At 43.2% G+C, this 27,294-nt stretch overlaps 1 protein-coding gene across 1 annotated transcript in view; it reads left to right on the top strand.

Moving 5' to 3' along the window:
- LOC122919483 (formin-J-like) overlaps positions 1–8,911 on the top strand; it is an 81,298-nt gene extending 72,387 nt beyond the window's left edge. The window contains exon 12 of the mRNA XM_044268543.1: positions 6,322–8,911. Coding sequence (XP_044124478.1) covers positions 6,322–8,694 — 2,373 coding nt within the window. The 3' untranslated portion in view covers positions 8,695–8,911. The remainder of the gene's footprint in view (positions 1–6,321) is intronic.
- The last annotated feature ends 18,383 nt before the right edge of the window (positions 8,912–27,294 follow it).

The following is a 27,294-nucleotide window of genomic DNA, read 5'->3' as shown; positions in this document are numbered from 1 at the left end:
GCAGCTCTAAACAAAGAACAGGTGCAGAACTTTCCCTTATACCTTATGTCTGTGTAGCCTCCACTCCTGGCTTCGGTTCACAATCACTGATGGAAATCACTGATCAAAACACCGACAGTATTTTTTCACGGTCCGCAAAACGGGATTCCGTTGTTCCATGATCCGTTTCCGTTTTTGTTTCCGTGTGTCTTCCTTGATTTTTGGAGGATCACCAGACATGAAGGAAAGTGAAAAAATATCTAAGTCAAGTTTGCCTTGCAAATGATAGGAAAAAAACGGACACGGATCACGGACACGGATGACAATCTTGTGTGCATCCGTGTTCTTTCACAGACCCATTGACTTGAATGGGTCCACGAACCGTTGTCCGTGAAAAAAAATAGGACAGGTCATATTTTTTTGACGGACTGAAAACACGGATCACGGACGCGGATGACAAGTGGTGCATTATCCGAGTTTTCAACGGACCCATTGAAAGTCAATGGGTCCGCAGAAAATCACGGAAAACGGAACAACGGACACGGAACACAACAACGGTCGTGTGCATGAGGCCTAAGGCCAATGAATGTATAAATTCTCATGTGTACCATATCTCTAATTCTATCTCAGGCCGTGAGCAAGGTCTTGTGATAAGACCGAAACGTGGGCCAGTTTGTACAATTAATTCCTGGATGGATAAAAAAATAAGAATAAAAAAGCATAATTGATTCAACTATAAATAACGAGTGCTGTGGTTTATTCCTACTATATTTATCATAATTACCATTGAGCACTGTACTGAAGAACCGAGGAGTGCCGTCCAATGAACTCTTAACTAAGGCCAATTGCACACGTGCTGCAAACCGCAATGCACGGGCACCGACCGTGGGCCAGCCGCATGCGATCTCTCCGTTCCGCAAAAAGATAGGACAAGTTCTATCTTTTTGCAGAACGGAAGCACATAGCAGAACCCCATGAAAGCACTCTGATGTTCCGCTCTGCACTGCATCTTCGGATTTTCGGACCCATTCAAGTGAATGGGTCCGCATCCGTGATGCGGAATGCACACGGCCGGTGTCCCGTGTAATGTGGATCTGCCGTATGCGGGCCGCAATACGGCTACGGGGGACACACAGCCATGTGCTAGAGGCCTAAGGGTTACACAGCATTACAAATAATTATAATGCTTTTTGAGAATGGGACCTCTCACTGACACACGCTTATGAGTTCCTCACATTCAACACGCTCGTGTGTGTATGACCTTATACTTTCTCTCCTTTTGATTCACTGCTTGGCTTCTAAAGCTGCATCCAGAAACCTGAATGTGTGGCAGTACCTTAAGGATATCAATAGAGCATACCAGTGTTTCAATATAAATCGGAGTATATACAGATATGTATTCACTTTCAACATCTCTGCTCATTATAGTCTGCTAATTATTGTAAGATAGTTATTACTACAGCTGATATAACAATTATGCCTCTGGGATTCACCAATTCTTTGGCAGAATCCATAGTGTATCTGGATATATTAAATCAAGGCAGGTGCAAGGGTTAAGTGCAGAGTTACTGCTGGGCTCTCACTGCCCCTAATTACACAAAACTGAGCACAGCAGACATCATAATCTGTTCTATCAGTAATACAACTATTTGCATTTATCACGCATGTGAAAAATATTTTCTTATTCTGATAGTTACAGGAAGCATGAGATTTTTTGTAGTCATGCAATGATAGCAGATGGAGCTGCAGAATACTAAATAGCCATTTTTCTGTTTTGTGTTAGTAACTGTGGTTTTAATACGCAATCATATGCATGCCTTGAAGCTTCTGAGTTCAAATCTGTAACAGGGCTCTCCATACACCATGTATTATACTGTACTCCTAATATAGGTTGGAAGGACATCTGGAGTCCCCTCAGGCTCCAGGGACCACATGTACCTGCCATCTCTATAGTCACATTGTCACGAGGGTGTCAAGAGCCACGTCTGACTCCGTTATACCCGGGGTCAGGAAGTCGCAGCGGGTGGCTGCGCGCTCTATGTCTAAAGATCACGGTTTTTCTTAGTGTTTGTTTTCTGTGTTTGCCTTGCTATCCTTTTTGTCTCACTCAGGGATCCGTAGCTTCTCCTCCTCAGCTGTTTCTTGTCTGCCACTCCCAAACTCCTTATATTCTCCTCTCACACTTCTCTTGTTGCCAGTTATAGAGCTTCCTGCCTGGACTTCTATACTGACCCACTGGAGCTGAGAATCTGGTTGTTGTTCCAGAGTGCTACCCTCCGGATCCCTGTTGGGCTTTTGTTGTCTCCTGTTGTTGCCCACCTGGGATTATATGTTTAGTTTGTATTGTCTGTCCTCCCCTTGGTGTTTTCCTCTAGAGCTAGTGGTGCGGACTAGTGTTCCCACCGCCCTGTTCACTATCTAGGGCTCATCCTAGGGAAAGCCAGGGTTTTAGGCACGTGATCGGCGTACGGGTGAGGAACCCGTCTAGGGACGACAGGGCAGCCAGGTGCCAGACGCAAGGTGAGTCAGGGGTCACCACCTTCCCTCTCACTAGGGCAGGGCCTCCCTCTTTTCCTCCCTCCGTGTCACGTATGTGACAGTTACGCCGATCGTGATACACATCTTGCACTCATTGGCTGCATACAACAGTAACTACTTAACAGTTTTGCTCGAGCTCTGCTCGGGCTTTGAGAAAAGGGCTTAACAGTTTAGCATCAGCATAGCTCAGGCAGCAGGGTGAGGGGGGCTGGTTTAACCCCTCATATCTCAGGATCGTTAGCAGCTAGAGATATGGGCCTGGTCTTGGTGAAATCTAAGTTTTAAAACACAACCAGAACCACAGCATAATCTTCACTACTTTGGAGTGATAGTAGCAGGTTTCAGATGCTTTCATCTCTTGATCTGATTTCTAACAGCAATATCCTCTCATGTAGTAGAGATAATGCTGTGATTCTGTTCTTGTTTTACAGATTGTCAGCTTTCATACATGACCAGGTCCATATCTATCGCTGCTACCCAGTCTGAGATATGAAGAGTTAAAGCAGCCCTCTCTCTATCAATTGGCTGTGATCTCAGCCAGCTTGAAGGAGGAGGGGCAGTGGGGGAGCTGACAGCCTGCAAGAGGAAAGGAAAAAAATAAACTAATAATAATAAATTCGGTATCATTACAATTGTAGTGACCCATGGAATACAGTTACCATGTTATTTATACCACACAGTGAAAGCCTTAAAAGTACTTCCTACAAAATAATGTTAAAATATCAGTTTTTCTTTCTTTCCCCCTAAAGATAAAAGCTATTTAATACATTATATTTATTTTACTCGCGTATATATCGCTGACATATTCCACAGCGGTTCACAGACATTATTATCACACTGTCCTTAATTGGGCTCACAATCTAAGTTCCCTATCGGTATGTCTTTGGAGTCCGGGACGAAACCGGAGAACCCAGAGGAAACCCAGGCAAACACAGGGAGAACGTACAAACTGCATGTTGGTCAGATTCAAACCCAGGACCCCAGAGCTGCAAGGCACCAGTGGTAACCACTATTTGTATTCCAAAGTGGTTCCTGAAAAAAACACTCATCCCAAAAATCCAAAGAAAAATAGAAATATTATGACCGCTGAAACACAGAGGGGGGAACATGTTACTGGTCCTTAAAGGGGTTCTGCACTTTCAATTAACTGATGATCTATCCTCTGGATAGATCATCAGCTTCTGATCGGCGGGGGTCCGACACCCGGGACCCCCGCCGATCAGCTGTTTGAGAAGGCAGCGGCGCTCCAGCAGCGCCGCGGCCTTCTCACTGTTTACCGCCAGGCCGCCCGCCCACTGACGCCACGACTTGTATCAACTAGAGTGGGCGCGGCTAAGCTCTGTTCACTTGAATGGAGAGGATATCCAGAGGATAGATCATCAGTTAATTTAAAGTGCAGAACCCCTTTAAGGCTAAAATGATTTATGTCAATAAGAGATTAAAAATGCACTTGTATCTCCTGAATTGTTTGCCAATTAGATTTACTTCAGACATAAATTCAAAATGTATAATTAAAAAGTTACATTTTTGGGAGGGTTTTTCCAGTTTTAATGTTAAAGGGGTTGTGCCACTTAAGCAAATGGCATTTATCATGTAGAGAAAGTTAATACAAGGCACTTACTAATGTATTGTTAGTATCCATATTGCATCCTTTGCTGGCTGGATTAATTTTTCTATCATATTATACACTGATCATTTCCATGGTTACAAACCACCCTGCAATCCATCAGCAATGGCCATGCTTGCAAACTATAGGTAAAAGCAGCAGCCTACGTGAGATCCCACAGTCCCGGCCACCCGAGAGACCAGACCTTTTTCCTATAGTATGCAAGCACAGCCACTGATGGATTGCAGGGTGGTTGTAACCATGGAAACGAGCAGTGTATAATGTGATGTAAAAATGAATCAAGGAAGCAATATGGACAATGACAATACATTAGTAAGTGCCTTGTAATAAATTTCTCTACATGTTAAAAGCCATCTGCTAAAGGGACACAACCCCTTTAATGGGTTAAAGATGACCTGTCAACTCTGTTATGTCTGTCTTAGGCTGTATTCACACGTCCGCAATGTGTTTTGCGGATACACGGAGACACGGATCCGCAAAACACGGAAAGCGGCAATGTGCTTTCCGCATTTTGCGGACCGCACATTGCCGACATAATAGAATATGCCTGTTCTTGTCCGCAATTGCGGACAAGAATAGGACATGTTCTATTTTTTTGCGGAAACGGAAGCACGGATGCGGAAATGCGGATCCGCAAATGTGGATGCGGACAGCACATTCCGTCCCCATAGAGAATGAATGGGTCCGCACCCTTTCCGCAAAATTGCGGAAAGGATGCGGACCCATTTTGCGGACGTGTGAATGGAGCCTTAGGGCTCTTTCACACATGTGAGTTTTCTGTCCGGTTGCGATGCGTGTTACGAACGGACAGCACTCAGACTGAATCCTGACGCATTCATTTCAGCGAGTCTTTGCACATGAGCGTTGTTTATCACTGATCATCGCTGCATTCAGGAAAAATTGCAGTATGTTTTCTATATTGTCCATTTTTCACGCAGCCTTGGTCCCATAGAGGTGAATGGGGCATCTGGATATAATGCATTTTCACCGATGGTGACTAGGAGATGTAGATTGTTATTCTTCAGTTTTTCTTTACATGCGTGAAAAAGGTATGCAATCCAGATGTCAAAAACAGAGACACTGAAGTAAACTTGTGTGCAAAACGCATCAGTTTTTTCCTGTACAGATCCTGACGCTATTCATATCGCTCGAGTGAAATAAGCCTTAGTATTTTAATGCATTCTCTAAAAATCCTATTTTGTTTTTTTATTATATCCCAACTTTCTGTGCTTCCTAACATATTCTTCCTGAAAATATGCGAATAGATTAATTAATATCAATAGGCTGCTTTCCCACAGTCACTGTTTGGTCAGTGATGTTGAGCATATACAGAAATAAGGTACAATGGTAAGATTTGCACTTGTTTCTGATCCGCACCTGGCTATGGCTCAAAACCACTGATGGGAATCACTGATCAAACACTGACTGTGTGAAAGCAGCCTAAGGGTACAACCACATGGTGCGGTCAGGATGCAGTTACTGTATGCTGCAGTTAGAAACCGTAGCACCTCATTTCCCAGTAGAAGTCAAGAGGGAAACAGGTTTCTACGTTTCCAAGTTTTGATGACTACACCTGTTGTACGTGCGGTTGACAACGCGTAAAACATGCGTCTCCGCTCGAGTCAGCTGACTGCATTGGCTGTACAGTTGATCAGCAGCTCGCATTATATGTTTAGCATATTTTACCACATTTCACTATTTGAAGTTAATCAGAATGCTAAAGATACACCCTAAAAGCATGATTATACACGTGGTAATCACACGTGGTCATGAAAGAAACCGTTGTTAGCAAATATCAGGTTTATGGGACTAAAATAATTGGCCCTGATCAATGGAAATAACAGGTGTAGGTTTAGTTCAGCATTTTCTTGCATCAGTTTCAGATATCGTAGAGGAAAATACATTGTAATGGTTGCAGATACTGTATCTGGCAGTGTATGCCCTTAAAACATCCAGCACCCACATGGTGTAAAATATCTGAACGCTGGTCAAATTGGTGCAGATAGACATGTGTATGGCCAGCTTTGTACCATATGAAGTTCAGTAACTAGTACAATGAGTAGTTTAGCTTATTATGTGAAAGACTGAAAGATACATTTTATTATTTTTTTGCAAATACCTGTAAAATCATGTCCTGCATAATTGTAATCACAATCATTTTAATGATTTTTATGTAGGAAAATAAACATCGGGAACAAGAAGATCAAAGACGGAAAGAATGGGAGAAGACACGTTTACAGAAAAGACATTCAATGGCTACTTGTAGCGCACTAGAAGCTAGCCAGTCAAAAGATGAACTTGAACTTACACTGGAAAGAAACCTACTTAACACACGTAGACCATTGGGAAGACGTGTCTGTAGAATGCGTTCTTTAGGCTGGAATAGTGCAAAGCCCTTTATATCTTGTAATGCCCAGGGTGAGGAACACTGTGACCAGAAGAGTGTTGACCAGATGAGGAAGGTGTCAGAGCGTGTTCTGAGGCACCAGATGGAATATAAAAGTCAAAAGAAACCCCATATGGATAACAATAGACTTTATCAATTACCTGCTGCAAAAAATAGTACTTCACCACCAGGAGCCAAAGTTGACATACAGAAGGTCAGTGTATTGTTGTCAAAGGAGAAAACTGAGATTTTCCAGATGTCCCCTGAGACATATGAGTTTCATGCTTCTGATCAACAGCTAAGCATTCACAGGCCTGGATGTTCAGAAGCTAATATGCACATACTATGTAATAGGTATCAACAAGATATATCAGAGCCAGTTCAGAACTGGTGCCCTAATAATACATTTTGGCCACTAACTGAAGAGTCTCATGAGCTCATTGGACAGAGTTCAGTCCAATTACTTGACAATCATTCAGTGGACCATTTACTGGTTGAAAAATCGAACCAATCAAAATCATTAGATAGACACGAAAACCAAATATCATCACTTCACTTTACAAGTGCATCTCCCCAGGAATCAACATCCCATTCACAACCCAAATATACAAGCCAAATGCATCTAAAGCCACTACATGAACAATTGGACATTGACAATGTCAGCCAGTCACAAACTCAGGTTAGTGATGACTGTCTTACAACAGAAACTTTACCAGGCAGTTTGAAAGCCCAGGTTCCCACCCAATTAAAAGAAAAGGACAAGCTCGACAGTGGCCTTCACACACTAGATCAATCACATTTACCCAGAAAAATGCTCTGCTTCTCTGCACCTAAGACTACATTTTCAGGAAGTCTTGCTGGAATTGATGCTCAGGTACATGAAACCAATACAAGATCAGCTATGCAGTGTATATCTGTATCCTCCAAGCAGACAGAAGGGGAATCACAGAAACTAAGCGACTTTACAGAAATTTCAGGAAACAAACAAAAAGATGAGAATTCCTTACATAGATTGGAGTATAGTGAATCAGGGAACCTTGAACAATCATCTGGCCTTCAGGAACTTACATCTTCCGAACAGACAAATGGCCTTAACATTGTGTCAGAATTATCAGGTAATCCTAAGCCTTCCAAACCATTAACCCAAGTTACTTCTAAAACAATGAAACAAACATCAGGAAAATCTGCGCTCCGGAATACTAAACACTCAATAGCTCCTCCTGGCTCCCAGTTATCCAGTCCATCATCAATTTCAACAAGATCTGATGCATCCAATCAAAATCAAATATTTAATAATATGGAGACTCCTAAACTTAGAAGATCTCAGCCTGGGTGTTTTATGTCCAAGATAAAACTTGTGGAGCCATTATCAGATAAACAATCAGGCACAACCAAAGAAGTGAATGATCACATTCCACAGCCAAAGGAGAAGAATGTGGACCCACCAAATGAAACATCAAGAGGGCCCCAGTATATGGAATATAATTCCTTCTCAAAGGGCATAAAAGATGTCCATACTGTGGTACAAAAAGAAACCCATAATCCCTGCTCTAAATGGAAAAGGGAATTAAAAAATACCTCAGAAAAAGCAAACAATTTTAGAGCAGAACCAATGCTAGACAACACTATAGGAAGTAATAGGAATAATTTGGAGCACAAAAGTGGAGATACCGTCAAAAACACTTTATCAGTGAAAAATGGAAGAAGCATCCCCAAAAAATCAAAACCTAATGACTTGGGGATCAGAAGAGTCCCTTTAACCAAAGACCTAGCTATAGGAGCAGTGAGTCCATGTGTCATAAAACAACCTGTGATCTCTTCTAGACATGTGCAAAAAGATAGCAAGATACCACAAAAAATAAGCCAATCTACTGCTGGAGCAAGCAGATTAACCCCAAGCAAAAATATGAGCACATTCAAGGAGAAGGAGGGTTCACTTGTAAATAATAATAATGACTGTGGCAAATCTGCGAGCAATGGAAGCCCCTCTGTAACTTCTAAACAGTCACTTAAGGGTGAGGCCTGGACATCACAGATATCATCTAAGAAGTCTAGTTCTGTGGCACGTGTGGCTATTCATGTCATTAAACACTGCGAGGTAAACACAACTCTTACACGAGGGCCAAAAAATACATACATGGATACCCACCCGATCTGGAGGTGAAAAATTGGTCGAGGAACAAATTGTTTAACTATCACTGATGGGGTACTACACCGTAGTGGTGACAGGTGAACACATGAGGTTCAGCTGAGAGATAGGTGGAAGAGGCTACTTTCACACTGGCGTTTTGGTTTCCGTTTGTGAAATCCGTTCAGGGCTCTCACAAGCGGTCCAAAACGGATCAGTTTTGCCCTAATGCATTCTGAATGGATAAGGATCCGCTCAGAATGCATCCGTTTGCCTCCGTTCTGTCTCCATTCTGCTTTGGAGGCGGACACCAAAACGCAAAACTGAGCCAAACGGATCTGATCTGACACACAATGTAAGTCAATGGGGACGGATCAGTTTTCACTGACACAATCTGGCACAATAGAAAACAGATTCGTCCCCCATTGACTTTCAATGGTGTTCAAGACGGATCCGTTTTGGCAATGTTAAAGATAATACAAACGGATCCGTTCTGAACGGATGCGTTTGTGAAGATCCATGACGGATCCGCACCAAACGCCAGTGTGAAAGTAGCCTAAACCATAAGGAAGTACTGTCTTATATATAGTGGTGTACATGACTGCATTTAGTCTATACTACAGCACCATTATGAGGAACTGACCAAGAGGAACAGATAGTGAATTGTACATGGTTCTTTTGAAACCTACATGGCACCAGGACCTGTATGAAGACTGTGGTAGAAGGTACTCTCTAAAATGATTGACTGCATCTCTGAATGTGATTATTTAATGTACGACAAATTACATTGTTGCCTTGGAATATTATTTATTCACTACGATGTTTCCACTAGAAAAATATTTATTTTTTTAAAATATGGGATGACAGAAGTGACTGTTCATTCAGCCTCTGATTATTGGGGTCTTTTCTCTCTTACACCCGGGGTTGAGGAGTAGGACCATTCTAACAAGGCCTACTGTAACTCATTTTAGTGTGGCTTATATCTTTACCTCTCACCAATGCGTGGCTAGGTTTACTATGCACTCCTTTGTCTACAACCTTTCTTCACAGTAGTGGCTATGCCGAGAGAATTCAGATATTATCTTTTGTATTGATATTGCCACCAGGGATTGCTCTGCTGTATATAATTTTATGAAGCACTATTTTTCTTGTATTGTGCTGCTTTCTTGAGAATTTATTTATGAAGGGGAATGTACTGGTTTAGTTTGTGTATTACACATATGACGTTTGTAAAATTTCAATAAAGTTTCACCCTAATTAAGATATAGATTCTGAAAAGTAGAATGGAAAAAAAAAGATCTTACACATTTTCCTGCATATTGACATTACAGTTGAAGCAAAACTTAACTTGACCTTTTTAATGGATTTTGTTGTGTTAAATGTCGATGTTGCTGCAACTGTATATCATTCACTAAACTCAAAACTTGCACAATAGGGATCATTTACTATAGCTGTGTTCTGCTGTTTCTTCAATAGATTTTGAGACTTTTTCACTCTTCTGACAACCTTGCCACTTTCCGAAAAAGTAGTAAGGAGCAGGCAGACTACAGGTGGGAGCCCCGCAACCCAACTTATTTAACAGCATGTGCACCAGAAAACTTGTGCGCATTACACCCGAAATGTACTCCAGATCATGGCTGCAGAAGACCAGTCCTGGCCCACAAACAGCAGAAGATGCAACAAACTTATTAAGAGTTATGTGCCTCCTACTAAATTTCTCCAGCAGGATTTTTACTAAAACTGGCGTGTGACATGTGGCATGCTAGTCTTTAGTAAATTACCCCCAATGCATGTATGCTTGTAAAATAAATGTTACCTCGTGGTGAATTCCCAATATACACTGAACAAAAATATAAATGCAACACTTTTGGTTTTTCTCCTATTTTGCATGAGCTGAACTCAAGAATATGAAACATTTTCTGTATACACAAAAGACCCATTACTCTCAAATATTGTTCACAAATCTGTGTAAATCTGTGTTAGTGAGCACTTCTCCTTTGCCGAGATAATCCATCCACCTCACAGGTGTGGCATATCAAGGTGCTGATTAGACAGCATGGATAAGCAGTTGCCAGCAATTTTTTTTAAAATCAGAAAAAACCCTTCTAATGTTACGCTCATAGAATCTACCATTGAAGATTTTGAAATAAGTTCTATTAGGAACGTACATGCTAACCTCTGCAAATGCTAAAACCTTGATCCCATTCCCAAGAAAAAAAAAAACAGACAAGATTTGGTGAAACTTTAAGGCAAAAGTCACTGAATGTATTTGTTATATAGATCACTTATACATCACAGAACCTCAACCAGACTACGTTGCCAGCTGCTCGGCCTTTGGGAAGTAGGTTCCTCAACTGGAATGCGTTGCCAGCTGGACCAATAGGGCATTTTGGGCAGCCTGGATGGCCAGAACATTTAGGCCTTGGGGCATGGATGTTTTATCCAGGGCCCCACATTTGAACATTGACTCCCATTCCCACCGTTCACTCTAATAGGCCACTAGGTCTGAAGCCTATGAGACAATAGGGCAGCATAGATGATCACGGAGCGATAGAATCATCATGTGTGCTTGTGCCGGCTCTCAGGCAGCATGATGGTGTAATTGCGACTGCCTGCCAACTCAGGCTGCATGTGGCCTTAGACTTTTTTTCAGAGAGTAAAATAGCCTGAACAGGCGTCTATGATGCTTGTACAGGCGTTATTGTGACCCCTGGAGGCCTCACTACAAGGGACTATTATAAATACTGTGGGCACTACAGGGGGCATTATAGTTACTGAGGGCACTGCAGGGGGCATTATAGTTACTGGCGCACTACAGCAGACATAATAACTAGTTGGGTTTTAGGCCAGCTGTGGTCTGCTGTGCTCTTGAGAGACCCCAAGCGGCACAGCTGTGCCCTCTAATACAATAGCTAGTATGCTACCCAGAAATGGTTAGAAGCACAACAATTCTATCTTACAGAGATGCAATTTAATCATCCTACCAAAAAAGTACTTTGCTCCAATCCACAACCCTCAAACACCATAACAGTCATTTATGGTGGCCGCAATGGTCCCTTTTATGGCTCCTAGGTCCTAAGTACTTGTTTTTTGAGTGGACCCATTGAAACAATGCGAAACGCACAATATAGAACATGCTGTGATGTTTCCTGAACACAGAGATGATACGTGAAAAATGTATGTGTTTTCAATGGTGAGGGAGAGATTCCTATTGATGGAAAGGCCATCTGATCCCCACCATCGATTTATCAAACTAGTAATCCTTCATTGGTGTAAAGGCGCCTTTATTCATATACTACATATGTGCATAAATCACAGCTTTCAAACTCATGTTGGTGTGAGGGAAGGATGTGGAAATGACATGTACACAGGCTAGAACACTGGGAAAGGGAGGGATAGCACATGCTTCACAGGGAAAGTCCACTGAACTCAGAGCTTGCAGCGTCATATGCCCACATGCCAGAAAAAGCGAGTCTTCAATGCAGACATCATCCATCATATTGCAACCTGGAACTCTCCGGGTACATGACACATAAAATGGCACGGTCATGTAAAACCCCAGGTCATGCCTCACAACATGCAGCCAGAATCAGTACAAACCTCTAGTTGATGAGAAGGGCATCTCTAGTTTAATGTGGCAGTAATGGATTAAGTGTTTGGAGGACTGATTGATCCGGCTTATTTTTTCACAAGTTTTAGAGGGATTGTCTCACTTCAGCAAATGGCCCTTATCATGTAGAGAAAGTTAATACAAGGCACCTACTAATATATTATTATCCACATTGCTTCCTTTCCTGGCTTGTTTCATTTTCCCTTGCATTATACACTGCCTCTTTTCCATGGTTATGACCACCCTGTAATACAGCAGCAATGGCCGTGCATGCACACTATAGGAAGAAGCCTCTCTGGTGGCTGGGACCATGTGAGTGAGCATAGACCGGCGTTTTTCACTGCCCACCACTGATGGATTGCAGGGTGGTCGTAACCATAGAAACGAGCAGTGTATAATGCGATGGAAAAATGAATCCGAATCCAGCCAGCAAAGGAAGCAATATGGAGAATCACAATACATTAGTAAGTGCCTTGTATTAACTTTCTCTACATGATAAATGCCATTTGCTGGAGTTAGAAATATTGAGATGTATATGCTTGCGCTCTTTCTACCCTTTGTACAGTTTTTGCCATTGCAGGATATGGAGGTCTGTACAGACTGATCTGGTAATAACTTTTAGTAAATGTCATTACCGGTGGCAGATCTCAGTCCGACAAATGTGTTTCTTTACACTGTGGGTTTGTAAATGAAGGTGTGATAGTTGATATTGTGTGGATTCAGCCAAGTGTGCTTGTTTCTGTCTGTTTCACACAAAGACATTCTGGAAAGAAAAAACAGAAGAGGAAAATTCTATATATGAAAAGATGAGTCTGCAAGCCGCTGTGGCATATTTATGTAAACCGCTCCGTGTTACTTGCCTGTGCAGTTTGTCTTTCTGATAGGTTTCTATTCTACAATTTCAGAAGCCTTAACCTCTTGTGTATAGAGAGGAGCTTAAAGCCCCACCTTATCTGTTGACTTTGGTTAAGGGATTTTTGTGGGAAATTACAGATCCACCTCTACACTGTTTCCTGTCCGTATAAACAGAGTTCCAGGTTCAATTGTTTCCTTTTGCTGGGGGCACATACTTCTTCCCTGGAAATAAACAAATGAAATAACCCAGGTGCACACTTGAGACTGCGGAGTAATCTCTAGTAACCTTCATGCATACACGTCCTCCATTACTTGCTCAAATATTCCTTTATCTGCCTCTTTACCACCAGAGTATACATCTCAACCTGTTATAATACCAGGAGCTTAATCCTTTATATGACCACAAACTGAGGCTGAGAGGTTTGGGAATGTCAACCTGAAACACCAAAATTCTATCTGGAAGGAATGTGTCTAATTGACCTATAGATAAGCGCCCTTATGTTATGCCCACTATTTGTTTTAAAGCAACTTTTGTCTTGTAGTAAAAGAAAATGTGTTTGGTATTCTTCGGTAAAGTTGACCAAAGATTTTCTATTCATGAGGACTATTTGTCTTCAGCTCTGGTCCATGGAACACAAGATGAAGGAGGTGGAGTCACCACATGAAGACCTTGGTATTTTTGGGGGGCTGCCTACATTAACAGCTGGAATACATACTTATAGAAAAATGTCTATAAACTATTACAAGAATCCATCAAATTCTGATAAATACTTATATGGCAATTTAAAGTGTAAACATTGCCACTTAAGACACTGATGGCGTATTGCTATGGCATAATGTCAATGTTCAACCAGTGAGGGTCCAACCAATGTGACCCTGTGGCTATCGTGAGATTATTTACAACCGTCCATTCTAGCCATTGGCCTACCACTCGGCCCCTGGATAAAGAAATTACTGGAGCTATTGCCAGAAAACTGTCTCCCAGGGAGCCTTTCTCCATAAATACTTAATATCCATCCAGGAATTTCTGCAGTCATAAGAATTTATTAGTTTTTTCAGAAGCCTCCACATCACTTGACTTGCACTGAAATTTTTCATTTTCTATAAGGCCTCCTCATGAAGGTTTAGGCAGAGCACGCTTGACTTGTAGATTACGATGAGTGTCACAGGAATTATATTGCAATCTGCCATTGCTTTGGAAAATGCCCCTCTCCATCTAGTTTCCCTGTAGTGCCACCACAGAGGAAATCAAGCATTGCACAGTGCCCATTCATATCAATGGGTTACTTATGTTATACAAGACAGGGCAGATTCTCCAGAGCAAGAGACTTTCTGACCAAAAGCTGATCCTGAACAGGACACTCCCCTCTATTAAAGGGGTTTTCTGGGACTCCTATATTAATGACCTATCCTAAGAATCCCAGTCATCAATATATGAATCCCAGAAAACTTCAACTCAGAATCCTCTAATAGGTTATATGATAATGGGTTTTATAAACTAAACAACCCCATTAGCTAAGAAGAATTAAAGGGGTTCTGCCACTAATAACACGTATCCCCTATACACAGCAGGAAACCATATTAATAGAAGGTTAGGGCTCATATATTTAGCCCCTTCCTGACAATTGACTTACATTTATGTCATAATGGCAGAAGGGAAATATGAGCAGCTGAGCCCACTCCATACACAGCTGGGATTGGTGTTATCTTTGATCCTGGTCATTTAACCCCCACAGATGCCACGCCAATAGTGACCACAGCATCTGAGAGCTTAGAAGGAGATGGCTCCTCTGCAGTGAAATCGCTGGATGCCGATTGTCACAACGGCATAGGGTCTTGTGAAGGCTCCCAGGCCTGCCATGGTAATCTTCCTATTAAGCCCCCATCAAAATCTTCATAGGGGGACTAAAAATAAAAGTAAAAAAAAGTTTAAACCGTTTTAAAAAAAACACCAAAAGTATTAAACATTCAAATTACCCCCTTTACCCAATGTAAATATTGTGACACAGTGAGGGGTTGTGTCTGGCAAGGCAGGTATTTTCCTCCCAGCATGTGCGGCTGGGCTGGTTTCCAGCCAGATGAGGTAAAATACCGGACCGGAGTTTGAGCGCCGATCCGGGTTTTGGCAGCACCTGGCTGTCCTTAAATAGGCAGCTGGGCTCAGCAGAGATATCTCTGTTTTTGGGATCTGAGGCTTTGTGCCGTGCTGGAGGGCTGAGAGCCGCATGCTGGGGAAACAGGCCCCTTAAAGCCTGCTGTGGACTGCTGGAGGCAGAACTGCCAGCAAGGTGACTTGTGTTATAAGAACTTTCTATTGTGTGTGAATTAACACCAAGACTGCAAAGTTACGTGCTGTGTTGTGCAATTGTCTCGTGTGAATAAACACTGACGTTCTGAGTTAAGAACTTGTATTTTGCCTCTGTACTGCGCCCGCCTACCCTATCTACCAGAGCGAAACCCCACAATATATAAAAATAAACAATAAAATAAACTTAACTGGGTATCACCCTTTAAAAAAAAAAAAAAAAAAAGTCCTCACACGGCTTTGTAGATGGAAATATAAAAAAAAATAAAAAATTATGGTTGTCAGAATAAGGTGATACAAAGCTAATTTTTTCTTTTTAAAGTTTTTTCTTTTGTTCAAAGTAGTAAAGCAGAAGAAAAACTATAGAAATGTTGTATTGCACTGCCCCACAGAAAAAAGGGAACAAAACCCCAAAACAACTTAAAAAAATAATAATTCAAAGTAGGGGGAAAATGTCAGTGCATCTTATGGAGTAAATACTAATGAGCACTTCAGGGAGCGGTGAATGCAGCTCTCCCTGTGCGGTCTTCTCCTGCTGGACTCCGCACATGTGCTGTGACCTGCGCACAGCAGGAGGACGTCGGTATGCTCTGTGACCTCATGCTGTGTGATGTCGAGTCACAGCAAAGCCAGCAGGAAGAGCGCTGGATCTCAGGAGCAGCGCCAGGGTCCAGAGCAGGAGAGGTAAGTTGATTTATTTGTTTTTGTCTGACTGAGGTCTGATTAACATGGGGGTCTGATCTGAGGTCTGACTGGGGGTCTGAGCTGAGGTCTAATTGGGGGTCTTTTTTACTTGGTCTGAGCTGAGGTCTGATTGGGGGTCTGAGCTGAGGTCTAAATGGGGTCTTATTAACATTGGAGGTCTGATCTGAGGTGTAATTGGGTCCTTATTAACATTGGTGGACTGAGCTGAGGTCTGATCTGAGGCCTAATGAAAAAAAAACCTAGGTGCATTTTTTCCTTCGGCTTTCCATACCTTTTATACTTGTCTGTTCACATAGGGACATGTAATATTTTCTAATGGCACTGTTTAATATTCCATATGATGTATTGGTAAGCAGGTTTTGTATTTATGGCATTCGCTGGACAGTAAAAATGAAAGATTATCTTTATTCTGCAGATTATAAAGTTAGATTGTTTTTTATTTTAATACATAAAAACATTTACATATTCTGACCCCCATAAATTTCCATCTATGGAGCGGTGTGAGGGCTGTTTTTTGCGAGGTGAGCTGCAGTTTTTATTTATACCATTTTAGGTAGGACTTTTTGATGATTTATTATTCAGTTTTTTAGGGGAGGTGAAGCAACCAAAAAACGTTGATTCAGCTATTTTGATAATTTTTTTTTCCATTATGGCGATTACCCTATGGGAAAAATACTTTTATGTTTTGATAGTTTGGGCACTGTTTATATATATTTCGTTTATTAGTAAAATTGAAATGGAGGAGATGTGTATTTTTAGTCCCCCAAGGGATGTTGTATCGCTTAGAATGGTTTACCATTGCAGTCTATGGTAAAATCACTGTGTTCCTATTAAAGGGGTTTTCTGAAATTCTGATATTAATGACCTATCCTCAGGATAGGTGTTCAGCTGGTTGAGGAGGCCACGGCACTTCGATAAGCTTAGCAAGCACAGCGCCATCCACTGGTTAGTGGCTGTCCTTGGTATTGCAACTCTGTCACATTCACTTAAATGGGACTGAACTGCTTCTAGTCCATGTGATCGATGAGGATACGTCATCATTTATAAACACTTGGACAACCCCTTTAAACTCTCAATAGGAACTTTGCTATGGCAGACCTACAAGCTTTCAGTCTCCTTGGTCAGTGGGAGTAGTAAATGGCTGCCCAGATTCAGTGGTCACAGTTTTTATTGCTATCATTTTGGATTTTGTATTACTTTTTGATCACTTTTTTTTAGGGCTTTGAAGCGACGAATTTAGATTTTTTTTTTCCGTTACGCTTTTCACTGTATGGGATAAATATTTTTAGGTTTTACTGGCATTTTGGGATGTGGCAATACCCATGATGTTTATTTGTTTGTTTTCTGGGCAAAGGCAAAGAAAACAAAGATTTGAATCTATATTTTTTTATATTTTTATAGGGGTCTAACAACTTGCATTCGTCAGATTACCATTTCTATTCAGCAATGTGATTGAAGACATTGCTAAATACAAAATTTAGTGTATTTCAATGTAGTGCTGCCACCTGCAGACCAACATTAGAATATACCTGTGAAAGGCTTGGTACTCTCCTGCAGGCAAACAAACGGCTCCCCCAGTTGTCGCATGGGGAGCCATTCCAGGCCCAGATGTTTTCAGCTCTCAGATGCCATGGTCACATTTGACCATAGCATCTAAGGCAGTGTTCCTCAACTCCAGTCCTCAGGGCGCACCTACCGGTCATGATTTGAGACTATCCCACAGAATGAATACTTGTGGTAAGTCCTGATGCACTGACACTAATTATATCACCTGCTGAATACTAAGGAAATCCTGAAAACATGACCGGAAGGTGGGCCCCGAGGACCGGAGTTGAGAAACCCTAATCTAAGAGGTTAAAACAGCACAAATCCGGCAGCTATAGCGCTTGCGACAGGTACCATTTTCACATGTACAGCAGACATCCAAAAAAGAGTTAAAGAACTTCTACCTTACGGAAGAGGTCGCAAACAGGTTAACAAATACAACATATAGGACTCTACAGCTATTTGAACAGTAAAGCAAAAAGTTACAGCTGTTGGAAGGCAAGGAAAAATAAATACCAAAAATTGTTTCAGCCCTGAAAAGGTTCATCTCCGTTTCCGATGGATTATGTATTGTGGCTCAGTACCACTTGTATTTAAAAAAAAGCTCACAAGTTATAAAAATTTGAGGACCTGTGTTCTACATTGTTTATTGGGTTTCTGGATGTGTTGGTAAAGGTGTAGCTAACTTCACACAATATAGAAGCTGAATAGTGAGACTTTTGTTTTTAGTCCATTTACTATATAAAGGTAAGGAGCTGGCTCAGTGGTTAGCACTGCTTCCTTGCAGCACTGGGGTCCTGGTTTTGAATCCAGTAGAGGACAATACATGCCTGACGTATCTTCACCCTATGGAGTCTCTGGTTTCTGACCAAACTCCAAAAACATACTGGCAGGTTAATGGACTTCCAATAAAACTGGCGCTAGTATGTGTGTCGTAGATAGGGAAATGACATTACAGTATGAGCCCCATGGGGAAAGAGACTGATGTGACAGGTGACAATATCTGTACAGCTGTAAGCAATACTGAGACACCACAACATGAGAGAATAAATGACAGATAAAGCACTGAAGAGCTACACGGTGACATCTTCTCTGCATGGAGTGAGGACAGAGCATAGCAGAAACATCACTGCGAAAAGGAGGCCTTAAAGGTGTTATCCTGGAAATCATATCGATAACCTATCAATATCAGACCGGCGGGGGTCCGACACCCAGAACCCCTGCCGATCAGCTTGGAGGAGAGGCCGGGTGCTCTGTGAGTGCTGTGACCTCTTCCTAGGCCATGTGCGTCACCATACTTCAGTTACATGGCCTAGTTGTAGCTAATGGGGCTGAGCTGCAATACCAAGCACAGCCACTATACTATGTACGGCGCTGTGCTTGGTGAGCAGCTGGGAGACCACTACCCTCACCAGGACGCCATGGAACAGCTAATCGGCGGGGGTGCCGAGACTTGGACCCCTGTTGAAGTGATAATGGTGACCTATCCTGAGGATAGGTTATCATTATCATTTCCTGGATAACCCTTATAATGTTCATAGATAGATCAAAGATGAATAACTGAAGAGCAACAGCATCCTGTGAAGTGAACTGTATAGTATATTGTATATTCAACACAAACCATAGCAATGCTTGGACTGCTAAAGCTACTGTAGCCATACCAAGCAATGTACATGGTCCCCGATGCCTGACATTGGGGAAAGCAGGATTGGGCATGTTGGATTTTGAAATTCCGTATCCTGTTTACCTCCATGAGAAAAAGCTCCTTCCCCTGTCTTCATTGAGTGTGCATGTTTATGGGGAGTCCATTGAGATAACAATCTGTTTTGGAGAGAATATAAAATCAGTCTGTTTAGTAACTGTGTGCATTCACCATGTAATAACAGTTCTGAAGCATATTCCTTCTACATGTTTATGGGTAAATTGTATGTGCAGTTCCCCAGAGCAGGGGGTACATGCAAATAGTTGTGTTCATTTATGTTATGTTATTTTATGCTTTGGATGCTCAGTATGGTAATGTATGGGAGTGATGGAGTTAACCAACTCTGGCACGGCCCCTAGGGAAGCTGAGGTGTGGACTGTTAAAGTCCATCCCTAGCTCAGCCAAGTCCAAGAGAGACTAGTGTTAGCAGAGAAGGAGAGGGGTGGCAAAGCCCATGTGCTCAGCTCCTTGCTACTAGACCTCAAGATACAGACTGACCATCTCTGCATTATCTACGGAGAGAACCATCTTTAGGCTCCATTCACACGTCCGTGGTGTGTTGCGGACCCGCAAATTGCGGATCCGCAACACACCCGCCCCTGCGGACAAGAATAGGACATGTTCTATCTTTTGCGGAGCTGCGGACCCGAAGATCGGGGCCGCGCTCTGCAAATGCGGATGCGGACAGCACACTGTGTGCTGTCCGCATCCTTTCCGTCCCTATAGAAAATGAATGGGTCCGCACCCATTCCGCAAAATTGGACCATTGCGGACGTGTGAATGGAGCCTTACACTTAAATACTCCTGGAGAAAGAGAGAAAGGAAAATCTGAGAAAACTGAGTCAGTAAGCCAAAAGCTATAGACTTTACTGCTGTGAGTGGAACACTGATAAGACACCATCCTCACTTACATACGACTTGGCGGTCATTTTCCTAAATCTGTGCCGCAGTAGCGTATTCCAGCGATCTTACCAAAAGGATTATTGTCAGGCTCAGATTATGTAGAAGAAAGTGAAGGCGTACATTGACTCTAAACCTGGCCAATACCCATACAAAACCATCTGGGGAAAGATTTATACTGTACATTGTTGGAGCTGTGTTTGGAGACTGTTGGAAGTACTACAACCCTCAATTTGCACTACAGTAAAGACAGATCTTTATTCTGTTAAATCTGGCATAGTTTCTGACTTCTACACAATATGCCACCATTTCACACCCTTGCATCCATACAAACATTGCAACCAAGGGCACCCCAAACTACCATCAGGCAGGAGTCCTAACACCAGGGAAGAGAGGGTGTGCTCGCCCTAGGGAGCAACGGTGTGAGGAAAGCCACTGTGATAGACCTTCTGCAGCCAGAGCCACTACTACTCCCATCCTTCGTTCTGGCCCCTCAGGAGCTGGCTGCACAAGGTCCATCTGGGTGTTACCAGTTGGGGGGGGGGTGTCCCTGCACAGTCTGTCACTATCCAATCAAAGCTGCCAGTGTCAGACGGTGCAGGGGCACTCTCTCGACTGGTAACACCCAGTTAACTTTACTAACAGTTTGCTAAATTCATTACAAACGCTTACTAAAAATAAAAAGTAAAAATACAAATTCCACTAAAATACCATCCAGGTTTCCATGCTGACAAGTGTCTTCCACCCTCTTTCTCATACTAGCTCATGTTTCTTGCTCAGGTCAGAGACTGGCCCTTTCTATGGGGCTTCCTGCAGTCATTAATTGCTTATTACTCATTAAACCGTATGACACTCATTAGTAGCCAATAGCACTAGTTATGACATGTCTCACCCCTGATTAACAAAAGGGTCGCTAATTACATGGCCCAGCCATTAAAGACCTATTTATCCGGCACTAATTATGGGCTCATCTGAGCTATGTCACTAATAAACTGAACATAGTACTCACCGCAGATATTTCTCATATGAATATATCTATTGAGGAAGAAATACTAAAAATATGTGGTGTACAACTGCTTACACCTAGGCAATATATATACATATGACACATGTACGCCAAACATAATAATAATAAAAAGTTGTATAATGACTACATGTTTGGATCTGTGTTGCGGTGTGCCTCCGAGACTTCCATCCAGTGGATTTCTCACAATGAGTTTATTCTGTCACCCATAACGCCTAACAAAGCCCAAAGGAAAACTATTTGGCCTCTGTAGTTATAATGGCGCCCATGTGTCTGCAGTAAAAAAAATAAACCCCTCTGGATACCGGCACATTTGCCTTTTGCTGGGTAGATCTCTCTATTACAGTCAATGGGACTGGCGGGCATCCCGGTAACATCTGGCAATGCCAGATCCTAAGATCTCCAGCAGAAACAGCCACACTACACTACTGGCAGCAGTGTCAAGAGGCCTAACAGAGACCAAAGGAAAGCTATTTTGGCTTCCGTTGGTATAACGGCGACCGGTGGGTCTCCAGGGGCAAGCGCCAACAGTTAATTTCTCTGAAGGACAATGCTCACCAGCCGGCCGGAACTGAAGAAGGCTCGTGATGTCGCAGTGGAGGGTGCGGGCTAGATGAGCAAGGGGAGGTACAGGGAACAAGTTAAGAGGAGGGGCTGGGCTCCTATACAGTTATGCATGCCCCACTGGGCATCTTGAGACCACATTTGCATATGAATCAAGGTTAAAGAGGTTTTACCGTCACATACAATGGGGGCATATCGCTAGGATATGCCCCCATCGTCTGACATCGTCCACAAGAACAGAGCGGGAAAATAAATGGAGGGCGTACTGCGCAGCCGCCCTCCATTTATGTCAATGGAGCTGCTGAAAATAGCCGAGCGATTGCTCGGCTATTTCTGTATGCCCCATAGAAATGAATGGGAGCAGGGGCCGCGCGAGTGCGGTGCGCTCCCATTCACTTGTATGGAAGCAGCGCTTGTTGATGGACGGACCCCGGGAAACCTGGGGTCCTCCAGCCACAACTCTTTCCACTCCGTTCTCCTTGTAGGTGCAGGTCCCAGAGGTGGAACCCGCACCTATCAGACAATGGGGGCATATCCTAGTGATATGCCCCCATTGTACAGTATGTGATGGGAATACCCCTTTAATTTTCTGCTCTTTGGAAATACACATAATACCAAGACAGGTAGGTTTTGCATTGTGTCAGGTAGCACTATGTAGCCCTGGACCAGGTTACATATACAGTGCCTTGCAAAAGTATTCACCCCCTTGACTTTTTTTGTGTTTTGTTACATTACAGCCTAAAGTTCAATGTTTTGTTAATCTGAATTTTATGTGATGGCTCAGAACACAATAGTCTAAGTTGGTGAAGTGAAATGGGAAAAATATATAAATAAAACTATTATTTAGAAATAGAAAACTTGGCATGTGCGTATGTATTCACCCCATTTATTAGGAAGCCCATAAAAAGCTCTGGTGCAACCAATTACATTCAGAAGTCACATAATTAGTGAAATGATGTCCACCTGTGTGTTATCTAAGTGTCACATCATCTGTCATTACATATTCACACCTCTTTTGAAAGGCCTCAGGGGCTGTAACACCTAAGCAAGAGGCATCATTAACCAAACACTGCCATGAAGACCAAGGAACTCTCCAAACAAGTAAGGGACAATGTTGTTGAGAAGTACAAGTCAGGGTTAGGTTATAAAAAAATATCCAAATCTTTGATGATCCCCAGGAACACCATCAAATCTATCATAACCAAATGGAAAGAACATGGCACAACAGAAAACCTGCCAAGAGACTGCTGCCCACCAAAACTTACGGACTGGGCAAGGAGGGCATTAATCAGAGAGGCAGCACAGAGACCTAAGGTAACCCTGGAGGAGCTGCTGAGTTCCACAGCAGAGACTGGAGAACTGTACATAGGACAACAATAAGCCGTACGCCCCATAGAGTTGGGCTTTATGGCAGAGTGGCCAGAAGAAACCCATTACTTTCAGCAAAAAACAAAAAGGCACATTGTGAGTTTGCGAAAAGGCCTGTGGGAGACTCCTAAAATGTATGTAGGAAGGTGCTCTGGTCCGATGAGACTAAAGTTTAGGGAAAGATGGATGGTGCTAAATACAGGGATATTCTTGAGCAAAACCTGTACCACTCTGTGCGTGATTTGAGGCTAGGACGGAGGTTCACCTTCCAGCAGGACAATGACACCGAACACACTGCTAAAGCAACACTTGGGTGGTTTAAGGGGAAACATGTAAATGTGTTGGAATGGCCTAGTCAAAGTCCAGATCTCAATCCAATAGAAAATCTGTGGTCAGACTTAAAGATTGCTGTTCACAAGCGCAAACCATCCAACTTGAAGGAGCTGGGGCAGTTTTGCAAGGAGGAATGATCAAAAATCCCAGTGGAAGATGTGTCAAACTCATAGAGACTTATCTAAAGAGACTTGGAGCTGTGATTGCCGCAAAAGATTGCTCTACAAAGTATTGACTTTAGGGGGGTGAATAGTTATGCACATTGACCTTTTCTGTTATTTTGTCCTATTTGTTGTTTGCATTACAATAAGGGGGGGGGGGAACATCTTCAAAGTTGTGGGCATGTTCTGTAAATTAAATGATCCTCAAACAATCCATGTTAATTCCAGGTTAAGAGGCACCAAAACACTAAAAAAGTCAAGGGCGGTGAATACTTTTGCAAGGCACTGTAGTTAGATTAATGTTATTTAATTCTAAGAATTCATCTAAACCCTTTTTATTGTCCACTGTGACCACGTCCTGAGGAAGTCCACAGTTCTTACAGTAAAGAAGCTTTGACGCTTCAGGAGACTGAACTTTTTCTTCTCCAGTCGGAGGCAGTGCCCCGTTGTCTTTTGAGGGGATTTCTATGGAACAGTTTTTCACTGTATTTTTTGTATGGCCCATTTATATACTTGCACAGGTTAAAGGGGTTGTCCCACGAAAGATATTCTAGTTTTCAAACCAGCACCTGGATCTGAATACTTTTGTAATTACATGTCATAAAAAATGTAGCATAGCCACTGAGTTATTCAATAAAATCAATATGTTTAGCGCCACCTGCTGTTTGTTTTTTCTTATTTCTTTGTCCTGCTCACTAAGAAGGCCGCACATGCTCAGTTTCATCCTTCAACTGCCTCCTGAGCTGTGATTAGGAGAGCTGAGACACGCCTCCTGAGCTGTGATAGGGAGAGCTAAGACACGCCCCCACTTAGCAGCAGAAAATATACTCCCCTGAGCTGTCAGTTTGATATAAATCTAACATAGCAATGAATGGGGAGATCTCTGGATCTATGTGAGGTACAGGGCTGGTTCTAGCTTTGTTAGAGATTGTTGTTTACTATGATGTCCGATTTTCATTTTTACATTAGTCATGGGATAACCCCTTTAATCATGTCCCCCCTTAGACGTCTCTTCTCAAGACTAAATATAATTATTTTCATCTATTCTCATAACTTTCTTTGGCCGAGCCTGCCAACAGCAGAAGTCTGTGTGTGGGATCCTGACTGTGCCCTAACAGATGATGTTGGGGGACAGAAGAATCGGGTGAAATGAATATTTTTTCCCAATCCTTTTGTTCTCCCACGAGCTATACCTCCAGCAGAAGTGTCTGACAACGGCTTTCTCCTCTCTCCCCATAGAATATAGATACACGATCAACTCGGCCATATGTGTATGGGGAATCTGGGAGTCGGGAGAGCCGACCGTTGTCCAACAGCTATTGAATGTGTATGGGCAGCTTATAACCCTCTGGTTATCACTTATGATATTATTTACAGTCACATACTCCTGTCTATAGTCCCTTAGGAGTCCTTCAAATATTTTTCCCACAATGTAAGTTAAACGTACTGTTCTTCAATTATCTGGAAAAGACCTTTCACTTTGCACTGTACCACACAGTATAATGCCCCCCTTATGTGCCCCTCACACAGTATGATGTCCCTTTTTGTGCACCAACACTGTATAATGCCCCAACAGAATAATGCACCCTTATGTGCCCCCAAACACATTATGGTGCCCCTTATATGCCATCAACACGATGATGCCCTGTTATTGGGTGAATACTCACCTGGCCCGCAATGAATGGAGTACATCTGCGCCGGTCCAGGTGCCAAGATGTCACTTCATGCCACCTGCCAGCACCACAATACCTGTCACTGTGAATGGAGGAGCAGGGACCATTGTATTCAACTGTATCTGCGTCCCAACAACAGGGATACAGTTGAAATAAGTTTTGCTGACATTCATTTGTGTGGGATCAGCGCTACTCATCAAACCTGGCTGTCACCATTGTCACCATGTAGCCCTAGCCTTAATCTGCAGCATGTAAACTGTTGCTGCAGGTTTCACCGTGGTTGAAAGCAGCAGAAGGACTGCCGCCACCCCTATGTTGCTGCAAAATCCACTTCGGGCATGTGTTTCAGGAGTACCCTTAAAAGGGTTTTCCAAGATTTTTTTTAACTGATGACCTATTCTCAGGATAGGCCAACAGTATCTGATTGTTGGGGGTCCGACAACCAGGACCTTCGCTGATCAGTTGTTTGAGAAGTCATCTGTGCTCCTGTGAGCGCCACAGTCTTCTCCTCGCTGCGCCATACATTGTATAGTGTATATTTTATTGTATTCACCTCCCTGGGGCTGAGCTGCTCCTAGGCCAGTGGTGGCAAATCTATGGCGCGTGCCAGAGGGGACACTCGGAGCCCTCTCTGTGGGCACGTGGCTCTGTATGGTCCGTGCGTAGGGTTGCCACATGTGCCTTATTACTAATGAGCGCTTCCATTGTGAAGAGCTCATTTGTACAGCCTTTGCCCCTCCACCACTTCTGCTTGTGTAAGGCTACTTTCACACTTGCGGCAGGACGGATCCGACAGGCTGTTCACCCTGTCGGATCCGTCCTGCGGCTATTTCGCCGTGCCGCCGGACCGCCGCTCCGTCCCCATTGACTATAACTTAATTACTGCATGTCAGGCTTTTTAGTCCGGCGGCTTTCGCCGTGCTGCGCCGGAGCTCCGTCCCCGTCCCCATTATAGTCAATGGGGACGGAGCGGCGGTCCGGCGGCATGGCGAAATAGCCGCAGGACGGATCCGACATGGTGAACAGCCTGTCGGATCCGTCCTACCGCAAGTGTGAAAGTAGCCTTAAAAAAATAAAAATAAAACTCACCTCATCCATTTTACCCTGCCGCGGGGAACGCTCGCTGCTCAATGGATGGGCAGGTCAGGACCTGCGCTCCAGCGTGATGTTTCGCAGCATTGACTGGAAGCAGCAGGACCTGTGAAACGTCATCACGATTGAGAGCAGGTCCTGTCCTGAGCTTCCAATGAGCAGTGAGTGTTCACTGCAGCGCAAGGAAATTGATGAGGTTAATAGGCAGAAGGGAGTGTTAATAATACTATAGCCTCTAATGGGGACATTATTAATACTGGGAGCCATTAATGGAGAAAAATTATACTAGCGGGCACTAATGTAGGTATTAATTTTACTGGTAGCCTTATTAATACTGGGGGCCACTAATGGGGCATTATTAATACTGGGGGCTTTAAAGGGGTTGTCCAGGTTCAGAGCTGAACCCGGACAGCCCTCCATTTTCACCCCGGCAGCCCCCCTGACTTGAGCATCGGAGCAGTTCATGGTTCGATGCTCTCCTTTGCCCTGCACTAAATTGCGCAGGGCAAAGGCATTTTTTGGAGACCAGTGACGTACTGGGCTCTCCATGGGGCTGCCATGAAGCCCGGTGACGTCACCGGCACTGATGGGCAGGACTTAGCGCTGCCCTAGCCAGTAAAACGACTAGGGCAGCGCTAAAGCCCACCCATCAGGGCCGGTGACGTCACTGAACACACTGCCGGGCGGAAGCTTCCGCCCGGCAGTGTGCTAGGATAAACAAAAGAACCCGCGCACTGCAAGGGAGCACATCGGAGCCTGAGATGGTGAAAATAAGGGTATGTCTGAACCCGGACAACCC

This window comes from Bufo gargarizans, chromosome 9, assembly GCF_014858855.1.
Source record: "Bufo gargarizans isolate SCDJY-AF-19 chromosome 9, ASM1485885v1, whole genome shotgun sequence".
Classification (NCBI taxonomy): Eukaryota; Metazoa; Chordata; class Amphibia; order Anura; family Bufonidae; genus Bufo; species Bufo gargarizans.
Note: the sequence above shows the minus strand (reverse complement) of the source record. Positions and strands in the feature narration are given on the sequence as shown.